Source organism: Anas acuta, chromosome 3 (genome assembly GCF_963932015.1).
Source record: "Anas acuta chromosome 3, bAnaAcu1.1, whole genome shotgun sequence".
Classification (NCBI taxonomy): Eukaryota; Metazoa; Chordata; class Aves; order Anseriformes; family Anatidae; genus Anas; species Anas acuta.
This window is the reverse complement of record NC_088981.1, coordinates 67,083,691-67,109,940: the sequence shown is the minus strand read 5'-3', so window position 1 is coordinate 67,109,940 and position 26,250 is coordinate 67,083,691. Positions and strand designations below refer to the sequence as shown.

The 26,250-nt window shown below is 45.5% G+C and overlaps 1 protein-coding gene across 3 annotated transcripts in view; it reads left to right on the top strand.

Annotated features, from left to right (window-relative positions):
- The first annotated feature begins 17,114 nt into the window (after nucleotides 1-17,114).
- SLC35F1 (solute carrier family 35 member F1) overlaps nucleotides 17,115-26,250 on the top strand; it is a 244,294-nt gene continuing 235,158 nt past the window's right edge. Inside the window, exon 1 of one of the 3 annotated variants that reach the window (XM_068677633.1) lies at nucleotides 17,115-17,702. In XM_068677633.1, the coding sequence (XP_068533734.1) occupies nucleotides 17,500-17,702 (203 nt within the window). In that variant the 5' untranslated portion in view covers nucleotides 17,115-17,499. The remainder of the gene's footprint in view (nucleotides 17,703-26,250) is intronic. The other 2 variants (XM_068677631.1, XM_068677630.1) reach the window with 2 other exon arrangements.

Here is a 26,250-nt window from a genome sequence, read left to right as displayed (position 1 = left end):
TGTACAACTTTTTTTTTTTTTTTTTTTTTTATCAACATTTCTATACTTGGGAAAAATTAGTATAACAAGTTGACATCATAAGATCTGTCATCATTATGACTATAATGTCTGTATTCTGTGACATTTTTCTTAGCCTTGTGTCCATTTTGTGATCAGCTCACTAGAAGATACAATTAATTTACTCCATGTGCAGGGTAACTCCAGCCTTCAGAGGACCATCCATGTCCCCACAGTATCCATGAAGTGATGTCTTGTACATTATGTCTCATAGGTATATATAACCTGCTCCACGGGTTATTTTTAAACATCTGTTTCCTTTAGGAAAGAGGGAATCAAATGGAGAAAGTTCATAGGAGAGTAGGTGAAAGGGCAGAGAAGTCGTGAAGATGTTGGCAGTCCTGGCTGACCTGGGTTCATTCGGCAGCTAACCTCATGCTGGGCTGCACTAGCCAGAGGGCAACTAGCCAGGGGAGCAGTTTTTCCCCTCTGCTTGGCTCCTGCAAGCTCATGGCTGGGGCACCAGCCTTGCTCCCTGAGTACAAGGAAGAGATCAGAAAACTGGAGAGGGGACGAGCCCCCCTCAAAGGGGGACGAGCCGGGAGCTGAGGCTGGCCACAGTGCAGGCCATGCCCTCACCAACAGGCCCCATCCCACAGGGTCTGACCATGGTGGGCAGAGCTGGGGGCTGTAACAGGTCCATTGGCAACCCCCTGACATGGAAAGTGATGAACCAGGGCCAGGGGCCATCCAGGGGCTGCTGGCAGGAGCCGAAGGAGATGGGACCAGAGATAGGACAGAGACCAGGCCCCAGTATACAACCCAGGGGTGGCAATGTACATCCAGCCCTGCTGCAGCATCGCAGGACAGGGGCTGACATCCCAGGCTGAGCTGAAATGGGGTCCTGGGCCCAGGAGGCCCCAGAAGAGGCTGGTCAGGACCAGCAAAGCCTGTAGATGCCCTCAGGGCCCTGACGTTTATGTAGCTGATTCCTTGTGAAGCAGGAGAAAGCATGAAAGCTGCTTAGTAGCTGCTCAGAGTGCTGCATGGCTCCAGGCACAAGTCGTGAAAAAAAAAAAAAAAAAAAAAGTATTTTTTTCTCAGAGTTTTCTGGTGGGTGAAATATGCAGGAACCTATTTTTGGAGGCAGTCAGATAATGAGAGCGGGGAACTCACGTATTGCACTGTGCTTACTGCACAGGAAACAAGGAGACTAGAAAACACCCTTAACTTACCACCGAGCTAACTGAGAGCATCTGTACGTGCTCACCATTTTGCTTATATTTCACCTCATAAAATTGGAATAGCAAATGAGTTTCCTAGACACATTCCTAGTGTCTGAGATTTATTGGGAAATTTAAAAATAAAATCATGTTTCCGAAAATACAATGCCCTTAGTGTGGCTGAGGTGGCAGGCAGGCTTCAGAGAGGTCTCCCATAGACCAGACCAAAGGACAACACACAGGCTGTAATTGCACCCTCCTACCAAAGCCCTCTGTCACTGCTCAGCAGTTAGAGAGCTGCACCACTGGACATGCAAGCTCATGGCTAGCAGCTGGTATTCGATGTTGTGCGTCATGCCACAGCCCAGCATCAGAAACAGGTTGACTGCCACGGGGTGACGTGCTGCAAAGCGCTTTGCAGGGCAAGGCATGGCTTCTCGTGGCAGTGCACCCCATGCCTCCCCCACCCCTGTGTCACAGCCCCATGCTGCCCTGCTGTGGGAAGGCAGCACTCCTGCCTGAGTGGGCTCTGAAGGGAAACCTCTCCCTGGCAGTCTGCCTGTTTCCAGTGGTTCAGTAAGGTTCCTCCAAACCACAGCTGCCTTTCATCTGAAGCACTCCTGTGCCCAGAAAAGGAAGGGGAGAAGACAACAAGTACAGAAGCAGGGGCTCCCCTGAAGCTCATCCTTCCCCTCCAGATTTTAGGAGTGCTGTCCACAGCTCAAGGTAGATGCAGGAGCAGTGGATGCTCTCTGTGGCTGCCAAAACCTCATCTCAAGCAGCTGCTGCCATTTCCTCCCTCCCTTCCGCCTTTGGCCACTTTCACAGCACAGCATGCCTCTGAGGTCTGGCTCTGGAAGAATCAACCTGCTGGCTTGGCTGGTGGGCAGGTAGGTACTTCCTGATGAATTATAAGTCCCCTGCACTCCCCCGAGGACAGGAGCCCCTGGCTGTGCCCCATGGCTCAGGGACTGTTTGGCACTAGGGCTCAGTCCAGCCCCACTGCAGCAGCAGGAAGGGGGTGACACAGCACAAGCCTGGTCTCCCCCAAGCTTTCCTCTCTGCTGTGTGCCAGCCAGAAATTAGTCCTTTGTTAATTAAAATAAACAGAAACCAGGTGGTGACAGGTTGTTTTTTATAGGCTCTAGGCAATGATCCTTGTTTTCAATATCACGTGAAAGCCTATGGTAACAAAGTGGGACAGGCTGGAAAAACACCTGCATGATCCTTTTATTAATGTTATAGAGCTCCTTCAGCCCCCTCACCACGCTTACTATTGCCACTCGCCTGAATGCATAGAGTTAATTGGAAGCAAGCAATAAAGGGCTTGTTACAGATCTGAGCAAGGAGAAGTAAAATAATGATGGGGTTAAGCCAGCCTCAGGTATGCAGCTTCAAAGGAGTGAGGATAACAATGCCTGGCTCTAGCCAAGTCAGGCTGGGAGACTCCTCAGTAGCTGAGTCTGCTTTCAAAGGAGCCCCTAGCACCTCAGAAATGCTAGAAAAGGGCAGGGGATTATGTGAGCCTGGAACAGCTGACAAGCTAAAGATATGTTAAAAAACAAATAAATCAGGGGAACAAGGCTGCAAGTGTGATGGATAGTTTCCAGTTCTCCATACTGGGGAAGAATGCCAGGTCTGCCTAAGCTCCAGCTAGGAAAGTTGAGTACGAGTTCAAAACCAATGTATAAGGCACAATTCTTTAAAATTCATTCTAGCAAGAGTTGTGCAGCTTTTTGGCATAATAAATCATATTTTTATTTCAGTTAAGCTGCTGCTGCAGTCTGCCAGAAGGAGACCTTCATGTGCTCCAGTGCTGGCAGTTCTGCACCCCATATTCTAGGGTGCAAATTGCAGAACTTCACCCAGGAGGGACCTCCTGACATGTTGGGAACAGAGGAAGGGAGAGCGGCTGTTTATTGAGCCCCAGAACAGGAGCACAGCTAGCCCAAAAGCAATGTTGCAAAGGACTTAAGGCATCATGGAGACATTATATATGTTCTGCCTAGGTTCTTCCTGTATGATGCAAGACTTTTCCTTACAATTCTGGATTGTTGACCAGGTGATCATTTTTTCCTTATAAACTAGCTGGTAATTCCTCATAAATCCATCTTGCTGTCTCGCAGAGATTGCATTGACTTTTCATTCTTCACTCCCTGTGGCAGCCTATGGTTAGAGAAAATGCTGTAGTAAGCTGGTCATGCTTCAATAGCTCTTTCACAAATGGGCTAGTCAATAATTAAATTAATATATTTTCTGACAATGAAGAAAATATTTTCAGCAGAGCTGTGAGCTATCAGTGCTCTGCTTTCAGCATATTTTGAGACTACTGCAAGCTCTGAACTCAGTGCAGAAAAAAAGAAACAAAAGCAGCTGAATTTCATTAATTTAATTTATCCTGAATAATTCATGTAGTTTCTGTCTGTAGTATAGTTTATCTGGAGACACGAGGGCTCTTTGGAAAGTTGGGCAGTGTAATTATCTTTTTACAGGTAAGGAAGCAGAGATAATCTAAGTACCATAATACCAGGCTGCAGACAGGGTTTTCCTCAAGTAGACACAGATACGAAGTTCCCTTTCACCGTAGTTCTGCATGAAGACAAATCTGAATCAATGTACTGTGAAACTGATTCCAGAAATTTGGCTGAATGTGATACCAGCAGGAGCTACGCTTCTGCAAAATAGGTCACTTAATCTACCTTAATATTCAAGTATTTAATTTAGTGCTGCTCTTTGTTGACCAGATGAGTGGTAGTCTGAAGAACACAAGTGACAGGATCACAGTGGACTTTACCTGTGCCTTATACATCTGGTGACACCCGGACCTTACCTCAGCTGAGCTTTCGTAAAACGAAGTCTTCCACAGCAGCAGAATCAGCAGTACTAAGGGGTAGTTCACCACACACCACTGCTTGCTCAGCTCCCCTTGCTGGTACCGCCACAAGAGACCCTGTCTCATAAAGCCACAAAATCGGGAGTCCAATTTTAACTATCCCCTTGTTCTTTGAATATCACCCTTATAATTAAATTCAGTTTACCTGTGCAGGAGACGCAAATTTGGGGGTGAACCTAACAGTTCAAATTTTCAGAGCTCAGCTGGACCAATCTGTGCTGCAGCTGTGTTTTCTTAGCAACTGTCAAGAGCCCTAATATTTGGGCCTATGACAGCGATCCAGACTGGAGCAAGAGATGGTGCTCCCTAAATTCAGACTCATTATTTCCTACGCCCCAGCTGGCTGTGAAGGAATGGATTCAGGTCTCAGTAATCTCGTTGCTATAGAGGGTGATGTCCATCTGTGTACTTTGAGACACAGTCTTCTGACAGCTCTAAAAGTCTGACTTTTTGCTGGCCACCAAATTACTGTACTGCTAGTACTATATACCACCATGCTATACTATGCTACGCTACGCTATGCTATGCTACGCTATGCTATGCTATACTATACTATGTTACACTGCCTAACTATAACTGGCCAGCAAATTACTAAAGAGAGCTCTACATACAAATTATTTTTGTTCAGTAGTGTAAAACAATCAGTGGGAAACTTCCCTTTTTCACCAATCAGCGTAAAAGCCTGGTAAAGTTTGAAACACATATCACATAAGACTTAAGCCAACAGTATTTACCTGTTATTTTGCTACGATAGACAAGACCATTTTATCCTACACTGCACGTTGCCAAGAAGGATGAGAGAATCAAATAGGACAGAACAAAAATGCTTGCTAGAGGAGGTTTGAGTAAAGTATCACACTACTATTGCAATAGTAGTGGCCCATAATTCAGGAGTCTCCATGCACTAATTAAATGTACTTATTTGTGGGGTAAAGGATAGAGGGTAGTCTTGAGGAAGCACTATGACAGTCAGTTCTGCAAATAGTGGAAAGAATAATTAAACATGGTAGGAAGGAATGTAATACGAGTGCAACATTGAAGATTTCCCAGTTCTATCTTTTCTTTATCCTCTTATGTCTGTTTACGCCAAACATTTTGCATTATTGTTGTTCAAACTCCCATCTTGCTTCTTTTGCTGTTGCTCATCGTGTTGGTGTAGCAATTAGCTAGATAAGACAGGAGCAATTTGCCATGATTTGCTCCTTAGACACTACGCAGACCCTGGTGAAAAAAAGCAGAGTCAGAAACCAGACAGGAGTAAGTAGACCAAATAAAATTAGACCTCTTGAGTTTCAGAGATCAGAAGAATACAAGTAGTCATATGAGAATGTTTGTGGGCTGAAGAGAAATCTTACCTGATCTCAGGCAGAAAAAAAAGCAAGCAAGCAAGCAACCAAACAAACAAAACACAACAAAAACAGACTTTTAATTTTTTTAGGGACAGTTTGGAATAGATTTTGTCTCCTTCCTTCCTTCCTTCCTTCCTTCCTTCCTTCCTTCCTTCCTTCCTTCCTTCCTTCCTTCCTTCCTTCCTTCCTTCCTTCCTTCCTTCCTTCCTTCCTTCCTTCCTTCCTTCCTTCCTTCCTTCCTTCCTTCCTTTTTCTGGGATGTCAGTGTCTGGTGAAAGAATTAACTTACCCAGAATGAAAAACTTTATGTATACAATCTTCAATAGTTTGTTTTAAAAGAAATGACAGTCATCAAGCCATGTAAGATCCTCGTGCTGTTTTGGAGTGGGGAAAGGAGGGAAGATGAAAAACAGAAAGCCACATCTACAAAATATCTTCCATCTTGTTCATACAAACTCTATATGCTCTGAAAACGGACTGTGCATTAGAGAAAAATAAGGTCTTCTTTGGGGGATTGGGGAATAATACAGCAAATGTTTGCATTCACTTGTGGTCTGTGCATAAAATCCTTGACCTTGTTACAGGGGAAAATTCTAAGTTAGTAACACAACTTTAAAGTCTGATGTCAGCTATAGCGTGGTCAAAGTGCATCCACATGGACTTCCAGCAATAATGACATGACAATAAGTCATCTTCACTATGGGCTGTAATGGAGGGGCTTGAAAATTATGTTTCCTAAGAGCTTGTCTCTGTAATAGAAAGAGGGAATGATGAAGTCACTCCTTGACTTGTTATAGCTGATGAGCTCTACAAAACTGAGTTTGATAAAAATGACACTGGACCCAGCTGAGCAAAATGTTCTCCTTGGAAAGGGCTCAATAGCCTACCATTTTATTCTATGAACATTTCAGCCAGGGAGAATATTTGTTCATGGCTGGGACCACTGTGTCCCAAAATACCCCATGACACTAAAGAAACTTTTAAATGATAGTCTACTTGAACTTGGTCAAAGTAGTCAAGTTTGCCTGATGCACATGCACTATAAGGGAGATTTCTTCGTTCTGAATATTTTTCTTCTTTTAAGACCATCTTCAACTATCTTCATATAGCTCCTTCTCTGTGACATTACCAGCCACTCATTGGCTTGAACATGAGAATCACCAGCTACCCCCTTTTTATTATTTTAATCCAGTCAATGGATTAAATTTGGCACACTGTAAGGCCTTGTCTCTACCAGAAAAGTAAGCTGGTTTAATTAAATTGATTTAGACTTATATAAATTACTATGATAAATGTACTGAAGCTGGTGTCACCCATGTTCATATTGATTTAGCTTGCATCAGTTCTGCTCTTGCCATGAATGCCAATCATGATTATTTTTTAACCAACACACTTATCTAATGCTGGCAAAATCACAATGTAAGGAAGAAAGTCAAAGTATAGGTTTGCTGGACCAAAATGGAGCTTGCTGATATCATATTGCATGTTGCAAAGAGCAAAAGAAATTATGGGACAAGAGAGAGAACAAGGCACAGAGGTAGCAGAAACAGGCAAAATGTATGGTGGGTTTGGGGAGTAGGAAATCTGACAGCAGTGATGATGGTTATAATCTTGTATTTTTCATCTGATAAGCATTGCCCATTTAACTGTCATTTCTCATCATTAATTTTTACTATACACAGACAATTCCCTCTGCTGGAGGAACCTTTTGCTGCAGAAGCATCTCAAAACACCATGACAGGCTCTGAAAGAGTTCCCTGTATCAGAAACATCAGTGGTGATGACCTTCAGGGACATGATAGGACTTGTGAAAAAATACGGTTGGGCTTCCAGAGTATGCTCAGGGGGTTTTCACGTTTCATGCTGAAAGCCTATGAAATGGTCACACTAGCATTTTCTGAGTGTGTTTTGTTGCGCTAATGTAGCTCTTAAACCCTCAGGACCTTTCAGAAAGCTGGTGGCATAACCTTACAGCTGCAGCCTGGAAAGATTTCTACCTTGTTCTGTGCACAGATTACTGCTGCATTATCATCAAACATGTTCAGTGTGAGCTACTCAGTGTAAATAGTTCCTCTGAGTACGGGAGCCTCAAAGCAGTCTGCAAAGCAAGGAGAGAGTGTCTCACTATGTCTGAAGTCCAGCCTCTTGGGAAGAACCAGCACATAATTTTCATTCTACTTGTACAGTATTATTAAATTTTAAGTAACATGACTGAAACATATAATTTCTTGTGGTAATCCCTTCATACAGGGATGAATGCCACCCACAGGGAGTCCTTGTCCAATAGCTGGCCCAGCAGGTGGAAATGCCATAATCAGTTATGATAATATTCCTCAAATTGCTTTGGTTCACTACAGCTTTTGTACACTGTTTACCACCAGCTCAGTGTAAATGCAGAAGCTGCTGTCTTGTCATGAGGCATGGCTTGGACATTCAATTTTCTGGGATCCAGAAGATCATCATCTGGAATAAGTACGTACTCCATGAGGAGCCATTGCATCAATGATTTAGGGGATTTTGGAGATCAGAAAAATCAGCACTCTTTTAATGCAAAGCACCAAGCAGCTGACAGTGCCTGACTGGCAGATGCCATTCTGCCAAGGACTCATGTTTTTTTTGCTCCTAGACCACAGTACTGAGAATGCTACTTGTATCACCCCTCTGCTCTTCCTTGCCCAGAATCATAGAATCACAAAATATCATGAGTTGGAAGGGACCCATAAGGGTCATCGAGTCCAACTCCTGGCTCCACACAGGACCACACAAAAATCAGACCACGTGTCTGAGAGCATTGTCCAAATGCTTCTTAACTCTGGCAGGCTCAGTGCCATGACCACTGCCCTGGGCAGCCTGTCCCAGTGCCTGACCACCCTCTGGGTGCAGACCCTTTCCCTAACCCCCAGCCTGACCCTCCCCTGTCCCAGCTCCATGCCATCCCCTCAGGTCCTGTTGCTGTCCCCAGAGAGCAGAGCTCAGCACCTGCCCCTCCGCTCCCCTCGTGAGGGAGCTGCAGGCCACCATGAGGCCTCCCCTCAGCCTGCTCTGCTCTGCTCGGGGCTGAGCAAACCAAGGGACCTCAGCTGCTCCTCATATGCCTTCCCCTCCAGACCCTTCATCATCTTTGAAGCCCTCCTTTGCACACTCTAAAGGTTTATGTCCTTGCACTGTGGTGCACAAACCCGCACATGGTACTAGAGGTGAGGCTGCACCAGCTGTTGTGCAACAGCTCCTGAACAATTTCAGAGAGTCCCAAGCATAGGGTGGGCCCTGGTTTTGTATCACAGATCTTCACCATTATTTATTAAAATTCTTTGAAATAAAATTTGAAATGTCTTAATACATTTCATACACTTTAGAAGGACACTTTCCCTGCAGTATCATTAGTTTTGCTGCCCATTTTTCTTACTGAGAAATTCCTTGGGTAGGTTGAGGTGGAGAGAGCTGAATCTGACTGTGCAAGTGCAGTCCATGCTTGTCCAAGGAAAGGGAGGAATAGCTCAGGAAGCAGACAGATCTGCACTACCTGGCAGGCTCTTCATAGGACAGTTGGCACCAGTTCACAGGACTAGCTGTCAGGCAATACATCTTGGTGGGTACGAGTCAGCCCTCAAGTCCAGCTGTGAAATGTTTTGCACGTCTAGCACCCGTTGGTACTTTGTCTCCTGTATTTCTGGGTTACTGAGTCAGAGAAAACCGAAAAGCAGTCATAGTTGCCTTGACTGGATTTAAGCTCTGCTGTCTAGGCCCTGCTTCCTTGGGAAGGATTTCACAGTATGTGCAGGGGCACATTATGGTGGGATTTACTTGCTTTTACTTCAACACAGGCATTATATCTGCCTGCAAAGTAGTTCTTATTGCAGAGGATAGCTTTTGCTTTAATTGGCATAACAGAATAAATACTCTCCACAATATGATATACATGTTCATTTATTCCAGTGTAGTAAGGAACAAGTCCTGCTTGTGTGTATGTCAGGACAAGCACATTCTTTATCCTATTCCTCTGCTCTTCACCCTAAGTGCAGAGCAGGGCAGGGCTACTGCTTTGCAGTTAGGTACAAAGTGTAAAGAAAGAGGAAGTGTCCATGTGCAAAGAAAGAAGAAATGACATGTTTGCCAGAGCAATTTCTGCATGTGAAGCAAAAGGCATCCAGCTAAAAACAGGTAAAATTTCCATCTAAGTCCTGCATCTACTGTTTAACCTGGAAGATAGCTGAAATTGCTCTAAGAACAAGTTAAGAGGAACAAGTCAAAAGGAGCTAGCATGATACTCAGTGAAAGTACAAGAGCTGAATTTAATTCAGTGCTTTTTCCCACAGACCCTGTTTTCCATATCTCTTTTCAAAATTCTGTGTTCACTCAGAGAATCCTTTATTAACCATTAGCATATTCTTAGACTGTAAAACTTACTGTGGGACTTAACTTCTCTGATCATCAATCTAACCTCTGGAATCAAGCAGGATTAAACACTGAAATAATTCAACTTCTCATTTATCCATCTTTTTTTTTGAACACTGCTGATGACATAATGACCTCATTAGGTAAAATCTTCCTAAGCACAATTTGTCCTATTAATCATGTCTACTGATGACATTTCAGTACTTCAGAACTAAAATAATAAATAACAATTACATAAAGCCTTGAACTTGATGATAACTTCCATTAATCACAAAAAAACATATTGACTTATTTGCAAAGTGTGACTAGCAGGTGTAATTTCCTTCCCCCTCCCCTTTCCAACCCCCCCCAACCAAAGTATTTTGTCTTTATTTTTAATTCCTTCAGAAGACTGGCTTTTGAACTTGGCTCAACAGCAATCTCTGCTCTCACTCCCTTGCAGACTTATAGTTGTATTTTGCCAATGAGGCCTACAAAAGAGTGACAAATGAGAAAATATAACATGGAAAGGCACTTTACACTTTGCCAAGGAGAACTTGCTAGCATCTGGAGATCAGTCATTTTTTAAAAATGATTAGGATTTTTTTCAGAAATTTACCACGCAGAGAATCACTGGAAAAAAAAAAATCTCTAAACAGTGTTTCTCCTGAAGGAAGTATTCTGATTTTTCTCTGTTGTTATTAGCAGTTACCTCTAAATGGCTATTCATGAATATACATTGTGAATCTCAACTGAGGCAATAATCCCAAGAAGTGATCATTTGCTCTTGCAGGTGAGCAAGAAAAAATTACAACAGAGCTGAATCTCAACTATTTCTATCAATATATTAGAGTCATAAATAATTTGTGTTGGTCAAACACTGTGTTTTTGCTTTATTTACATTAATTATATTTTCACTTTCATATAATTCTATGTGGCAAAAGGCACTTTATACATCCTATGTACATCCTTTTTTTTTTTCCAGCTTTGTCCTTGTAAAATCACACACAAAACAAACAATCAACAACAACAGCAACAAAAAACATACTGTTGAAGCACAATTCAGCACAACTAAAATGATAACTCACAGGACTGTAGGGTGGCTTTCTTTAGAATGGAGCTCAGGAAGTCTCTGGTCCAACCTCCTGCTCATGGCAGAGTGAGCTATGATGTGAAATCAGGTAACTCTGGGCTTTTTCCTGTTGGGTTGAAAATCTCCAAGGATGGAGACTGTCCATTCTAAGGAGCCTGTGCTGCCACTTGACTGGATTAAGCACCTAGCACTTGTCATAGGCTGTGCCATAAAAATATTGTGATTTAGTGCCTTTAGAGTATCACCATACCAGAAAAATGGGGTGTATGCTCCTTCATATCCTAACTCCAGTGTGACCTCAAGGTGTAACCAAGAGTTTGGCAGTTCCAGGTGGCCTCAAGAAGCTAGAAATGACAGAAAGCCACTTTTGCTTCCTACAGTCTACAGATTCAATGCAGCAGATACAAACACTGTACCTAACAAAAAAAAAAGCAGAAGGGAAGGCAGTGCAAAGGCCAGTCCTCTTCCTCCCCCTATAGAACTAATTAAAACGCTGCTGTGTTGTCACGGATGTGTGGATCAGCTCAGAGAAGGCAGCTCTGTGCAGCAGGATCCAAGGCAGGTGGGACTCAACGTACACAAGGCCAGAGAGCAAAGACATGAGAAGTTTGAATTAAGCATGAAGGGCAAGCAGTGCCAGCAAAGACGCAGACATGGTCACAGCAGTACAATTTTAAATGTCTGTAACAGGCAGATAAAACGAAGAGGGAAAAGTTAAACATGCCAGCACCATCCTGGTTACTTCTTGAAACCGTGTCCCCTTCTGCTCTCGCCTCAGGCACCATCTCTTTAGCTTTGTGCTTTTGACCACAGCCCTGGGGAGGGAGGCTGAGATGGAGGCTGGGAGGCAGGGAAGACCATTGCACCTCATGTTTGGTCTGGGTTGGGGCTGCAGTCCTGTGAGTCTCACTTGCTTCTCCAGCAGGTTTAATTTAGGTTTCATCCCTGCTGTTTTCTTACCTCTGGGAGCTATGGCAGCAGTAATTAGAAACCAAGAGGCCTCTGACAGCAAAGTGTTATTACCCATGACAAAAGTCTGTCAATAAAATATATTATGATAACAATAAGATGGTTGATTGGTATTAGCACATTTTCTTTTTGATAAGTCTCTTCAATTCCTCCATAGTCTACGTAATGGCCTTTCTCCCTGACAAAATACACTCTGGTTCTTCTCCTGAATTGTTTCAGATGTTGAAATCCTTTTTCTAAATTTAATTCTTGTCCAGCAAAACTGCTGTGTCACTTTGGCCTGGAGTCTGGAAGTATGTCTTTGTCTGCTCACCTCAAGTGTTTGCTTGGACGCTGTTTACTTGCAGCATAGATGGCCAGAAAGACCCTAAGATCCCCTTATGCAACCTTTTACCCATCGCAGCCGTTACATTTCATTGGGTTATCTCTGTATTGAAAGTGTATAATGAAATGGGAGCAGCAAAACAGCTCTTAGTCTAAAGGCAACTTTGCTTTTGTAAAGCCGGCCTTCCCACAGCCTTGTCAGGCTGTTGATTACCTAGCTTGCAAATAGACTAAAAATCTACTTCTGCTGTGAAATGTGTCTCCCTCCCCACTTCAGGGAGTCAGGCTAGCACTCCTACCTCACACAAAAGGGACTAGACACGTGGATAGCTCTGCATGTGGGAGCAGCATTGGCAAGATTCATTCCTAAGGCAGGAAAACAGATGGGTGCTCCTGGACAAGCAGGATGGCTACATCTATCGTGTAGTCCCCAAAATGTATTCCAAGTCAAGGTGTGCCTCCTACCAGCTCTCCACGTCTCTTTTTAGAGACTGCTCTCCTTTGCAGCCTGGCCATGCCAGGGGAGGATGCCCCTTTCACGCATCAGGGTTTCCCAAGTGCTAGGGGTTCCCATCAGCTAGGGGGATGACAGCACAAACAAACAGCATCTGCGAGGCAGAGTTGTCTGCATTTGTGTGTGCATCTTAAAGGCAAGTAAAGAAATAATAATGAAGAATGAAGAAATAATAATGAAGAATTGTCCTATTCCTCCTGAAAAAAAAAAGGCTTCTCCAGACTTGTTTCTTCAATCTCAGAATAAATTGATTTGATTTTTCACAGCTGTGTATCATGTTTTCTGATTGATGAGCAGTAACAGGTTGGAAAGGGTTATTATAGTTTCATAAACAAACAAACAAATAAACAACAACAAAAAACAAACGAACACAGGGTTTTTTAAAAACTTGTTAGTTCTGGACAAGTAGAGACACTTAAATCAGAGAGTACTTTAGGTTGACATTTAATTATGTAATGAGGAAGGAGAAGAAGCACACAATAAAATAAATAAAAATAATTGTAATGTGGTTTGCTGAAAAGAACAAGTAGATTGGAAATGCTATTGGGCTGCACAAAAATAGCATCACACAATTAAGAGTTCATTTCTTTTTTGCTGGCAGATTAGGGACTTCTTCCCCCTCGCTTTTTCAGTATTGACTATCAACAAGGGAAATAACTGTCTGCCTCCCTGCAGCTTTCTGAGGATGTGCTGCTGTTTCTTTCTTTCGAGATTCAGCTTTCTTTCCAGCCTGAGGTTTTGAGTCTGTGAGTGACCTATGCTATCAGCAAAGCAGGGAAGTTAATAGACTTCTTAATTAACCTCCGCAGGATTCATTTGTTTTGATGCCAAATTAGGAAAAGGGCAAGTAGGTAAACATCTACAACCATCCAAAAGCTACGGGTGACTACATGGCTACTACATGCTCTGCTGAAATTATAGCTGCAGCAGTGAAGCAAGAGAAATCTCGAAGCACAGGCAAACGGGTGTGAGATGGGAGCTCTCCCTGTCCTCCTCAAGAGAAATGGAGCTAGCCCAGATGGTTCATCTCTGAACCCATCGTGAAGCTTGTCCAATTGTAAACTAAGGCACTCACAGATTATTTATTGCATTTTTTTTTATCATGTCTTTGTTGATCACCCAAGGTGATAGAATCTAATAAATTCAATTTAATTTTACCCTTTCTGTATTGTATAATCTATCCTTTTTTTATATGGATTCAGCTGCTTGGTCTCAGGCACCAATGGTATTACAAAGTAATGCTGTGTGTGTGTAAATATTCTCCTACAAGAGCTAAAATTATTACAGTCAGTTTGGTATATTCCCTTCTGCAACTAATGAGAAACACAAAATATTGTTGTGGTGGATGTGAAAAATCGGCATTGTCACCCAGAGCCTTCCACATCTCTCTGAGATCCACACGTTGTGTCTCGCCTTGCCTGTGCCTCGAGGGAGTGAGGAGGGAGGGAGAAGCGGCTTTGTGTGCGTGTTTCCATGTTCTCCTCCTGTTTCGTTAGATGCAGAGCTGCTGTCTAGGAACCGTATGTGGGCTGTGTGCTCAGGCTCCTGACAGATATGTTGCTTTTCCACAGCTGTGCATCCATCACATCCGCGTATGAGTAAACACGCGACATTTGGGTGCAACACTGCTGGCTTCTCATCTGCCGAGAAGCTGACTTGTGAGGCCCTGCTTATCTGTACAGCCTCAGGACAGCACTGACCCAAACTCACCACAAGTATGAATACCTCCTCCTTTGAACGTCATGCAAAGACAGAACCCCAGTTCTGAGCTAATGCTGATCCAGGTGACGCAGCTGGAGAACATGCCAGCCAAAGGTCTTCTCATGCCCTCCAGCTGCAACTGTTTCAATCCAGGTAGAGAATCAAATGCAAATGTAATACTCGATTAATTAATAATCAGGCAATGTTTACATCAAATCAAATGTTTGATAGAAATTGTTATATAAAATATAAATGACTAAATATTAACAAATTAAAGTATGATTTTTTTTTTTATAAATTAAATAAAATATAGAATAGTCATTGAGAGAGATGAGAGTTTTAGTCTTCTTCTTGGCTCTTGCCTGAGAAGTGACTGACCATGTCCAGTATTGGCTAGAGCTGCTTCAGTACCTCAGTTGTCCCACCCTGAAAAGAGCTGATGGGACAGACACGCGGCCTGCCTGAGTCCCCAGGACAAGTCAAACAGCCTCGTGAGTACAATGCCCACATCTGCTCCACAGCTGGGGAGTGCTGCAACCACTGGAATTTGGGTTGCTTTTCTTGCAGCTGTTCATTAGCTAGGGACCAAGGGATGCTGGCAGTGTTGCAGAAGAGCAGTTTCAGCAGTTCCAGCAGACTCAGCTGGAATAGGAAGGAGTGAGTTTTAATTCTGTCTAGAATTTGGCTTAGCTGAGAGCCCAAGTCCCCATACCCAGGGAAGAATGCTCAACCTATCTGGAGGTGGGTATGCACATCTTATTTTTTGGCAACAGATCTCTCATTTGTTGCCATTTCTACCCTGCTCATAACTTTTCCTGGTGCTGCGTTGTCCCTCTAGTTATTGTTCAGCCTCTGGTTCTTCTGCAAGGCCTGCCAGGTCTCGAGTGGGCCTTGAGTGTCACACCTACAGGTAAGATTCCTGTGCTTGTTTATGGACAGAAACTCAAAAGGGAAAAGGGCTTCGTCCCCTGTAAACTCATTTGGACGTGGAAAGGTACTTTTATTTATGGAGGTGTTTGGTGATCACAAAGGCTGTCAGCCCAGTGCCTTTGAGAACCTGGGCCTAAACTCATATGATAGTTTTGGAAAAGTAGACTCAAAAATGGACTTCATGGTAGAAGGTAAAACACTTCTTCAGCATAAGCCACAAAGAAAGGTCGTCGGTCTAACAGCTAGTGTGTTCACCTGTTAATCAGTAGGATGAGATGCTCGACAAAGTGTATATTTTCACAATTATCCAAAACCTATCCTTATCTTTCACTAAAATTAATTTGGGTGTTATAGCAATGAAGATGCCAGACGTGCCACGGTTGAATGTCATCGAGCTGAGGAACAGCTGTAATGGGAACTGAGCATACTTAGCACCGTCTTTGAAATCAGGCCAAGAGGGCTCAGACCGCAAGGGCTATTTAGCCACATGAACATCATCTTGAGTAATTATTAGAATGTTAAAATACGCTGCTCTCAATCTGATTGCACGATGCAGTCGGTCTGCTGATATTACTAAACAGAATGAATTCAGTATAATTGTTCCTCCCAGTATTTTCGGCTAATCAAGGACAAAAGGCCCGCACGGCTAAGCTGCAACTTTAAATGCACAAAGCCACGTGATGCTACGCATGCAGTGTGATAGTGAGACAAAATGAATGCAATTTGAAAGAGTTTTGTTGGACAGTTGGACACAGAACAAAAGTTTGGGGCTGTATTTGTGACAGATCTGCGTGTGCAAGGAATCCATCGGTCATGACGGCAGCAGGGGCATCTGCTCATGGACCTGCGGTTTCCCTCTACATCAGTAAGAAGCAGCAAATAAGCTGACTGTCCCGGGGACAGGAGCTTCCAGGAGACCCCCTGCTTATCAGCAGACCTCAAGCTGGGCTGCAGGTGTGCATCCACGTGGTTGAACTGGTAGGATTGGAGCTGCACAAACAATATTGTTCCGCTCCGTCCAGCCGCTGGATTAGCCTGAAGCGGCCACTGAGCAGAAAGAAGCAAACACGCTTCTTATCTCAGCGTTGTCTCACCGCAAATATTCTCAGCATATTTGCTGTTACCACCAGACACAGATTTGGAGAGCCGGTACGGCTCAGCAGCGGGGACGAAAGCATTGATGGGTACGTGCTAGAGGAGCTGGAGAGGGTGATACGGGGCGGCTGAGGCTGCAGCTTGTGGCATCACGCAGGTGCTTGGGCTGGTGGAGACGGCCAGGTTTTGGGGGCTCCATGCCTTCCAGAGGCAGTCAGGCAGTGCCAACCTTATGGAAACATGCAGGGGGGGATAGGAGAGAGGAGAATCTCAGTAGCCTAATCTGATTGCGCCGAGGTTCGGCGTGCACCGAAGGCTTTCTGCCCGGAGAACCAACTTTGGAGGATTTGGAGCGAGCCACCCCCATCTTCAGAAGCATCCCTCCGGTAGCGCACCTCGCTCCGGCGGGCCTCCCCTGCGGACCTGTTACACCGGGGCTGCCGAGGTGCCTGGAGGAAACCGAAATAAAACTGGCATTGGCAAAAGGAGAGGCTCCTATAGACAGGGGCCGGGCCCGCGGGGTCCCGCCCGCCGCTGCCCCCCGGCGCTGGGCGCCGCCGGTACCGGGGGTGGCGGCGCTGTCGCCGTCGCCCCCTGGCGGCCCCGGTGGCGCAGCGCAGGGGCGGGCGCCACCACCCACGGCCCCGGGGGCTCCGCCGCGGCGGGCGGGGAACAAAGGGGGCGAGACGGAGTCGGGGGTGTGGGCAGGAGCAGCGGCAGCGGCAGCAGCAGCAGGAGGAGGAGGAGGAGGAGGAGGGTCGCCAAGTGCCGCCACTTGGTAGCCCGTGCGCGGCACTGGCTGGCGGCGGCAGCCCGCCCCTCGCTGCATGGCAGCCCAGTGAGGGAGGAGCGGGCGAGGGTCCGGAGCCACCGGCGGCGGCAGCAGCGCCCTCCCTCCTTCCCTCCCTCCCTCCTTCCCTCCTCTCCTCTCTTCTCCTCTCCTCTCCTCCCTCCCCGCTCTCCTCCATCCCCGTCTCCTCCCTCCCCGGTGCCGCCGGGATGCGCCCCGCCGGCCGCTGAGGCTCAGCCCCGCCGCGATGCTGTCCCCGGAGCGCCACCGCCACCACCGCCACCCGCCGCCGCCGCAGCCGCCGCCGCCGCCGCGCCCCCCGCCGCAGCCCAACCATGTCGTGGCCACCATCGAGAACCTGCCGGCCGACGGGGGAGGCGGCGGCAGGGGCGGCATCTCCGCCTCCTCCTCCTCCAGCGTGCGCCAGAGGATCAGGAAAGTGCTGAACAGGTGAGGCGAGGGGGCCGGCGAGCCCCGCAGCATCAGCCCGGGGAGGTCGCCCACAAGTTGCGGGGCGAGCCCCGCTGCCAGCCCAGCCTCCCCGAGCCTCCCCTTTTGTTGCCTGGCTTCCCACCAGCCTGCAGCGGGCAGGAGCGGGGAGCCCCCGCCGCTGGTCCCGGCTGCGGAGGTGCCGTGGGGCGGGGGGCTGCTGGCCCCGGGGGTGCCCCGGAGCCTGGGGTGCCGCCGGGCTTTGTGCTCGCCGCTCTGCGGGTTGGTCCTTCTGCGCGGCGTTTGGCCAGGGCTGGGGGTTTTGCCCCTGTCCAGAGCTATCCAGAGCCTAACCGGTTGCGCTTGTCCAGAAGGAGCCTCCGAGCTCCTGCCCGAAAAGCCAGCCGCAGCCGCTCCGAGCTCCGGCCGAAGGCACCGCTTTTGCCCGGTGACTTTCACCGGTGAGCAGCGGCGGGATGGTGCGCGCCGGTGTCGACATCTTTGCAGCCTCTCTAGTTTTGGATACATGCGATACGGAGGAGCTACTAAGAAAAAGCGTCTGCTCTTCCACCTGGGTGTACTAGCTTTGAAAACGAAGCTCCTTGACTCTTCCAGGCTTTTAAACATTAGGAAACTATCGTCGTTTCTATCTCTGTTCCAAATACCTGAAGGTATTCGTTTGATTGCTGGCAGACCGTTGCTATTATATGCAATTAATTACCTGTTACCACTCTAGGAAGATCTCAGAAGCATCGGTAGGGGAGGAAATCTTTATCCTTTGTTAACTGAGCATGCGAAGGACTGAAAAATAGTTGAAACAACTAGGAACTGCTTCAGCTCAGGCAAACAGTTACACATTTTCTCAAATGTGTGCGTTTGCAACTCCCGGTGTAGTAAAATCCCCTCCGTTCCTCAACCCAAATGCCTGTGCCATGCTGGCAGTCCTTGCAGAATCCCATTCTCCTTCCACTCAGTCGTACCTGGGGTGTCTGGCAGTCCTGAAGTAAGACAAGGGCAGCAGGAGATGCATGAAGATGTGGAGAGGGGATCCAGTAGAGAAGCAAGAGGTAGCCCTGTCCAGGGGCAGCCACAGCGATCCCTGGGGAGCCATCCCAGCAGCTGCACTCCTCATGACTGGGGAGAGCTGGATTAAAGCAAGGAGTTCAAGGAGTTATTGTGCCTATACTTACATATGACTCTTGGCCATATATCAAGAGTCAAATCAATATTTGTTATTATTTATATGTGATTAAAATGATGATATCTAGAGTTTAGTGGAAGGAGAAAAGGGCAGAAATTGGCTCTGGTGACTGAAGTTCGAATCTCTGTTCCTGTTCACAATCTAGACCTCCCATCACGCCAAGGAGCACCCCAGTGAAAAGTGGTTGCTGCCCAGCCACATTTTTACCAGCATGTTCTCTTCCCTACCTCATACCTGAAATAGTGACAATTTTTGCCAAATTTACATGATTTATGAAGGTAGAAGACTTGTTATTGTGGAGAATTAAGGCAGACTTTTCTTTGTTTCAGAGAATCCTTAGCCCATCCCCAAGTCTGTATCAAGGGAAGCTTTGCCCAAGTGAGGTTTCCTTCAAATTTACATAGGGACTAAGGATTCTGCCCTGGGTAGTATTGTGGCTTTCACACAGTAGTTTTGTTGGTACAGTGAAAGGAAACCTGACACAGTGTTCATGTTTTCATCTTCTATGAAGACAATAGCATGTAAATGTGTAAGGGGAAAGGAAGAAATATATGTGCAATATACACAAAGAAGTTTAGCAGGGCATGTAGTCACAGGACAAGGGGTAATGGCTTGAAACTGAAAGAGGGGAGATTTAGATTAGATGTAAGGAGGAAATTCTTCACTTGGAGGGTGGTGAGGCCCTGGCACAGGCTGCCCAGAGAAGCTGTGGATGCCCCTGGAGGTGCTCAAGGCCAGGCTGGATGGGGCTTTGGGCAACCTGGTCCGGTGGGAGGTGTCCTTGCCCATGGCAGGGGATGGAACTGGATGGGCTTTAAGGTCCTTTCCAACCCAAACCATTTTGTGATTTTATGTTTCTAAATGGGAGCCCAAGTATTGGCTTCTGCAATTAGCGTTTCTCTACTGGAGAAGCGTAGCACTCTCTCTGTGCTGCCTTTACTTTGTGTGCACCATTTGATTGAGACCTGTTTGTGAAAGGTTACTGGTAGACTTGTTCACCTGAGCTAATGTACTTCTGTTTTTTGCCAAAGTGGAGGTTCCTAAGACAGAAAGACAGATGAAATAACAGGTTGACAACAGCTGGGGTTGCTGGAAACCTGTTTGCAACTGGTACGGTCAGAGAGGAAATAGCAGGAGAATGGGGCAGACACTGGCAGGAACTGAGCATCATTTCTCTCTCACTATATGTAGTAGCAGTTCAGTCACCCAGGCACTTGGTGATTCCTGAACTGCCTGCCAAGGCTTCTCTTAAAATTGCTTTACAAGCTATGGAAACTTATTTTAGCTTCACCTCCCAACCTCTCCTCCCTGTTCGCTCAGCGGATTCCAAAACCTGGAGGAACCCCTCAGAGGTGTTTGAGAGAGAAGTAATGCACTGAAAGCAGAGCTGGTTGGCTTCAAAGACGTAATTCGGTGATCAGAGCAAATGCTGCACTCTGAAAAGTTGGCAGAAAAAGTTGACAGAAAAACAAAGGAAAACACAACAGGGAAGGGTCAGAATCAAAGAGGGCTGGAGATGCCAACGAAGCTGTGGGGTTTACTGGAATAGTTTGGATATCAGTTCTGAGCTGACGGTAACAGTGAAAAGGACCTGCTGTATTCTGAGGAAGCTGTTATCCTTGAAGTCTGAGAGGATGACTGAATGGCCATTGCATTAAGGGGAAATGTGGTGATTACATATTGAAAATATGTCCTTGGACCCATGACTCACACCTTTGGTCCATGAAGCCCAGCTGCAGGGCCCTGCCCTATACCTATTTTGTGCCATTTGCTCAGTGGCTGGCCCTGGCTGACCCTGCCCTGGTACATAGCAGGTGAGGGAATGACTTAATGGTGGCTGCTTGAGTGCATGTTTGCTTCCCCCCAGCCAGAATTGGACTCCACAACTCTGTCTGCTGGTAGAAGACCACTCCATGAGTGGTGACTCACCTGCTCCACATTGCCTCCAGCCTCTAGCAGGAAGCAAGGCAAAAGGCGAAAACCATCCTGGTTAGAGCTCGGTGACTCTCCGTGCCACCTCTCCGGCACTTGTGCATTTCAGAGAGCTCTGGTGGTGGATCTCAGCTTGTTCTGTCTGCCCGTGTTCCAGCACCAAGTGGTGGCTTGTCTCCCTTCCTTGAGTGACCTGCAGGGTGAAGAGCAGAGAATCACCCTTCTCCTCGCCCCAAAAAACATTCCCTGTGGTTCCAGAAGCCCTTTGAACTAATTTACAAGCCAATCTCATGTTGAAAAAATAGGTTTTCATCAGAGGGGAATTGGATGGAGCATAAACATAGCTGAATCTTGGGGGGGAAGACAGGTTGCTAAATGGTCTTCTTGGGGGATCCTTGCAAATTATTTATCTAAAAGTAAGCCAAAAAATGGGCTAGCTGCTTATACATGGACACTGTAGTCCTACACACCAGGACAAGGAGTGAAAATGAAGTTCTTGCAAGAAAAATGAGTGAGTACCTGTAGACACTATGTCAAAGTTATTGAACCGAAGTAAATAGGATTGCTCTGGGAAACAGAAAATACTACAGCCAAGTCGATGAACTCAGGTCCCCAAAGTCACGTCTAATGTCCCTGTTATTATGCTGTTTCCCCTGCTGAGGACTTTTCTAGAAAGCTGGATGGCATGTACGTTTTCCTGGGCTTGCCTGCCTCTGTCTTCTGGTACATTTGTGAGGAATAGTTGTGATAAAATCTAGCCATGGCTTATCTTGTTGTTGCAAAGGTTTCTTTGTGTACTTTTTTCTTGCTATTTGTAAAAGGTGCTTCACAGTTTTCAAAAGTTTCCTAAAAATCATATCAGAATATTAGAGACGTAGTCAACTTGCTATCAGGAAAGGGAGCAAGTGCAGTAATTTCAGGCACTCAGTCCCATGCCGTCCTTTCAATAGCTTTGCGGCTATGCTCTCTGCTCTCATGAATGGTGGAAGCTTTCCCTGGAGCGGTGTTAGTTTCCCGCTACTTCTCTGCCCACTTACTTGCTTTATCAGGTAAATTTCAGCCTTGGCCATAAAACCACTGTAGGTCTAATTACTACTACCTTTCTTTGAAGAAGGAAGAAAAAATAGTGCTGTTAATAAATACAATCCATTAAGCTAGGCAATGATTTATTTTATTGCCAAAATGAAGAAAATGCAATGAATAAAAGCAATTTAGACATCATTTGATCGTTCTCATCAGAAAGCCCAGCTGTTCAGGTACAGTCTGAGTAAAATTTTGCCTTTTTAATATATTACGGGCCCAATTCATTCCTTGTAAGGGAGCTGAGGAAGAATTTGGTCCACTAGCTGACTAACTTTGAACTTGAACTGCGTGTAAGGCTACTAACTCTTCAGAGATGAGAGCTGTTTAAATTACATTGCGAGTTTCAAAAGCTATAACCCAGTGATTTTTTTCCTTCTAATAATGCATAACCACATAGTAAATCTGATAGAGGGAGTTTATGTACTAAAAAAAAAATGAAATTGAGGCAACATATTTCATTGCCCTAAAGCAGTAACATCTTTCAGTTGACTGATCAGAGAGGCAAACAAACCAAATAATTTATGGCATTTTTTCCTTAATGAAAAGCAAGTCAAAGATCAAATATATCATTTCTGGAATCCCAGAAAGAGTGAGTATTCATAACCTGCAGTTACTTTGCTTTCTTCTTCAAAACAAAAGGATTGGCTTCCTTGGAGACTTTTGCTTTTATAAAGTACAAATAACTTCTCAAAGTCTACCCAGAATAACGGTAGCTGTAGAAGAACAAATCTGAGCCCAATTCAAACAGCTGTAGCTCTCCTTTTAGGTAAAAATATTTATACCATTTCATAGTAAGCCAAAGAAAATGAGTTCAGAGCATAGATAAAGCAAGTAGGTTGGTGTTCTTGTACCAGTTAATGGTGGGGGGAGTGGGAAGTCATATCTGCCTTTGGAAAGCACCCTTTCAGAGCAGAGCAGTATAAAATTCAAGCCATAAAAAATGTCCAGTGTTTCCTTTTCTCATTAGTTTATTTGTAATCACCATTTTGAAAGCAGTAGACCTCTGTGGATTAGCAATGATCCCAAAAATTTGGGTGCATAAGGGAAATATCTGTATGATGGGAGGAAAAGATGCTTTTCCTCACCCCCTCCAACCAACTTCTTGCAGTGAACGCACGCTTATTGGCATGCCATAGAACACTTAAAACGCTTTGATTTAGGAATGAAGATGAGATAACGCTTTCATGTTGCTGCTGTAACAGGTGCTGGGAGTCTGTTCAAGTACAGTTTCAAAGTGTCTGAGCATGGTTTCGTACCAGGTTTAGGAATTAATGTCCCACAGCTCTGTTCCCCCCGCCTTTCTTTTGTTCCTGGGAATTTGTACCTTGTGAGATGCAAGTCTTGTCAGTCCTGGTCTGAAATGGGAATTGTTTGAAGTGCGGGGATCGAATATGCTGAGCGCACTGTCATCTAAAATCAAAAGCCAACATGATGATTGGGAAGAGACTTTTCCTAGGACGTTCGGCTTGGCGAGGCTAAATACGTGGGTTTCATCTGTCTACCTCCGGCATTCAGAAGGCCTCTACTTACTGGGTGCCTGTTGGTAAGTGGGAATTTTTGACACTGGCTGTACCGCAGGCTTTGGGAAGGGGTTACTGCCTCTTGAACCAGGGGGGTTTCAAAAGAGCAGCGCTGTAAATGGCTCCATAGAGGAAGCTGAGGGAATGGACAGAGTGGCTCTTATGGGATGGACAGAGCAGCTTTAATGTGCTAATGAGGGGAAGGCCAGATGCCAGCAGTGATCAGAAGGGCTCTTTGTGGCTCCCTCTCCTTTGAGATGGCTGGAGTCTCTGTCCTTATCGCTGCTGTTTCTGCAGGCAGAGGGAAACACTGGGGCTATTACTGAGGTGTTCCCTTCCTTTAAGTCAGCAGATAGCCTTACAAATCAGCACTTGAATACTGATTAGGGCTAATTACCAAGAAAGCTTAGGAAAATGGACTTGCTGAAGAAGCTTGAGTGTAAGAAACGGCAAAAATCACCCCCCAAACCCAACAGCAAGGAAACCCATGCTCAAAGGCTTGTGAGCTGAGCTTGAACTCAGCTGAAATCACTTGTTGCGAGAACAGCTGTGTGGGGACTCATAAATTGCTATGACTGTAAAGTGTGTAAGTGTTGGTGGTTGTGAAATTCATGTTGTGAACCACCTAATCTACCTGTCTCTGCTTATTTATGTCTGTCATCTGTCTCTAAGGGATTTTTTTCTGAAAAGATGCCGGTTTTGAAGCTTGTGTTTCAGCTTTCTTTGACTTGGTTTCTCTCATGTTTTAAGAAAACATTGCTTCAATGCGTATTCTCTTCCCATCTTTTTTCTCAGAGGCACCAAAAGACTGAAGTAGGCGGTTTGACTTGCATGCATCACGTCCTCCAAAGTGTGGTTTGAACCGAAGGGCAGGAGATGGAGGGGATGTTGCCCACAGCCTCTGTGCTCTGCGAGAGGGCCTGTGTGGCAGTGCTGTGCTGTACATCTGCAGGGACAGTGCGTGCTTTCTGAGACGTGTCATGGCATGCACACAGAGTAAGCCAAATGATTTCCTACACCGGGTAGATGACACTAGATCTCACCATAAAGGTCCGTCAACAAGTGGCATCAAGTTGATACCACTGTGAAAAACAGTGGCACTTACTAAGCTAACCTTCCATTTGTAGCAGGTGCAGTCATTTCAGTCCTTAACTTCAGTGCCTTATTGGCGTGCTGGTCAGTTATTTACTCTTCCTTTTCATGTAGAGATGCAGGAGGCTGTACGCCAGCTTCAGACAGGTCTGAGCTGAGACAGTGTGTGGTGCCACACAGGAGCTTAAGAGATGGATGGGGAGTCCTCTATTTAAAAAAAAAAAAAAAAAAAACAACTTTTTTTTTTTCCTGTCAGAAAATGTAGATGAGTCAAAACCTGGTCAAGAAGGATGAGATTTTCTCAAGACAGCATGTTCAGGAAAGCTTCTTTTTTCCAGACTAGATATTTTGGATGGAAAGCGAGCAAGACTTCACAGTAATCTAGTGATGGGACTACTTACATAGGAGATTGGGTTTAACTCTGCTTTGCAACGTCCTTGAGGGCTTCCGTGGATGCCTGCACTGTGAGGTTCTCTTTGGATGAAAGCCTTGGTCTTGTCCTAACATAAAATGGGAGAAGTTTTGAAGTGTAGAAGCTTGGAACCTGAAGATGCTTTTTTGCCTAGCTCGTTATTAGTCACTGACAGGTAGGAGCCTAATGTTTCAGGAAGGGTAAGGCATAAGCTATACCCGACCCTTTGCTTTCTGGTGTTTACCCAGATTTGGATCCACTTAGGTTGTCCACCTAGATGCTACTGCAGCTGTCCCAGGATGCAGTATTCTTCTGCATGACTCTGTGCTTTTTCACCTGTCCCATGATGATGAGATAAATGCTGTAAAATACTTAATAAAACCAAATTAATTGTGCTGCGATTATTCTAAGTCCTAAGTTTTAAGGAGTTTAAATATCTTTGTCTCTGTCATCTTCTGGATGTGGCTTCCAGAACCATGATTTGGCCTATTTACCTTCTGAAATCTCTTCTTACTAGAAGCTGAGAGCCATAATGAAACAGAGCAAGTGTTTCTTTCCTGTTGCTTCTCTCCTTTTCTCTCTCTGCTACAGACACAAAATAATGTTTGATGATGTTTTTTTAGCTCCCTGCTGCCAGTATATTCAGTCCTGTAGGGGCTGTTCCAGGTAGATTGAAAGTGAGCAAGGACAGCAAAAAGCGAGTAGGCTGGGATGAGCTGAGCAGGGAGCTGGAAAATATTTTAATGGTTATGGGATTTGATACTTGAAGGAAATAAAACTTTAATACTGTAGATATAATTTTCATCAGGGTAGGAATGAGGATTAATACTGTCAGGCAGAAAATGTTTCCAAGGTTCGTCTAACTTGGTAGGGAAAAAGCCAGCACCCACAAAGTCGCACAAGTTTTTCTGTGCAGTCATATTGTGCCATGGGACATAATGGTCACAGGCAGACCTCTCTTCTGTGTTTTCAGGTTGGCTGCTTGATAGCTCATCCTTCTGCAAGAAGTTTGTCTCTCTTTCTCCAGGGAATGAACTCTTCAGTAATGGCAAGTACAACAGGTCTGACTGGAGTGTCTCCTTTTCCTGCTTGATCTACCTGAGCTATGTGTGAAACTTGCAGTCACATTTGGGATACCTGACACACACTGCTAGGGGTGCCTTGCAGAAAAAGGGCTGTTTTTCTGGAATTTGTATTTGCAGAAATGAGGTCCAGACCCTTCCATAGTGGGTGACGCCTGTGCATGGCCCTGGATACCTTGGGCTGTTGCCTCCTTTTGAGGTTCTTCTACCAAAGCTGCTTTGCTTTGACTTACCACTCACCACCACC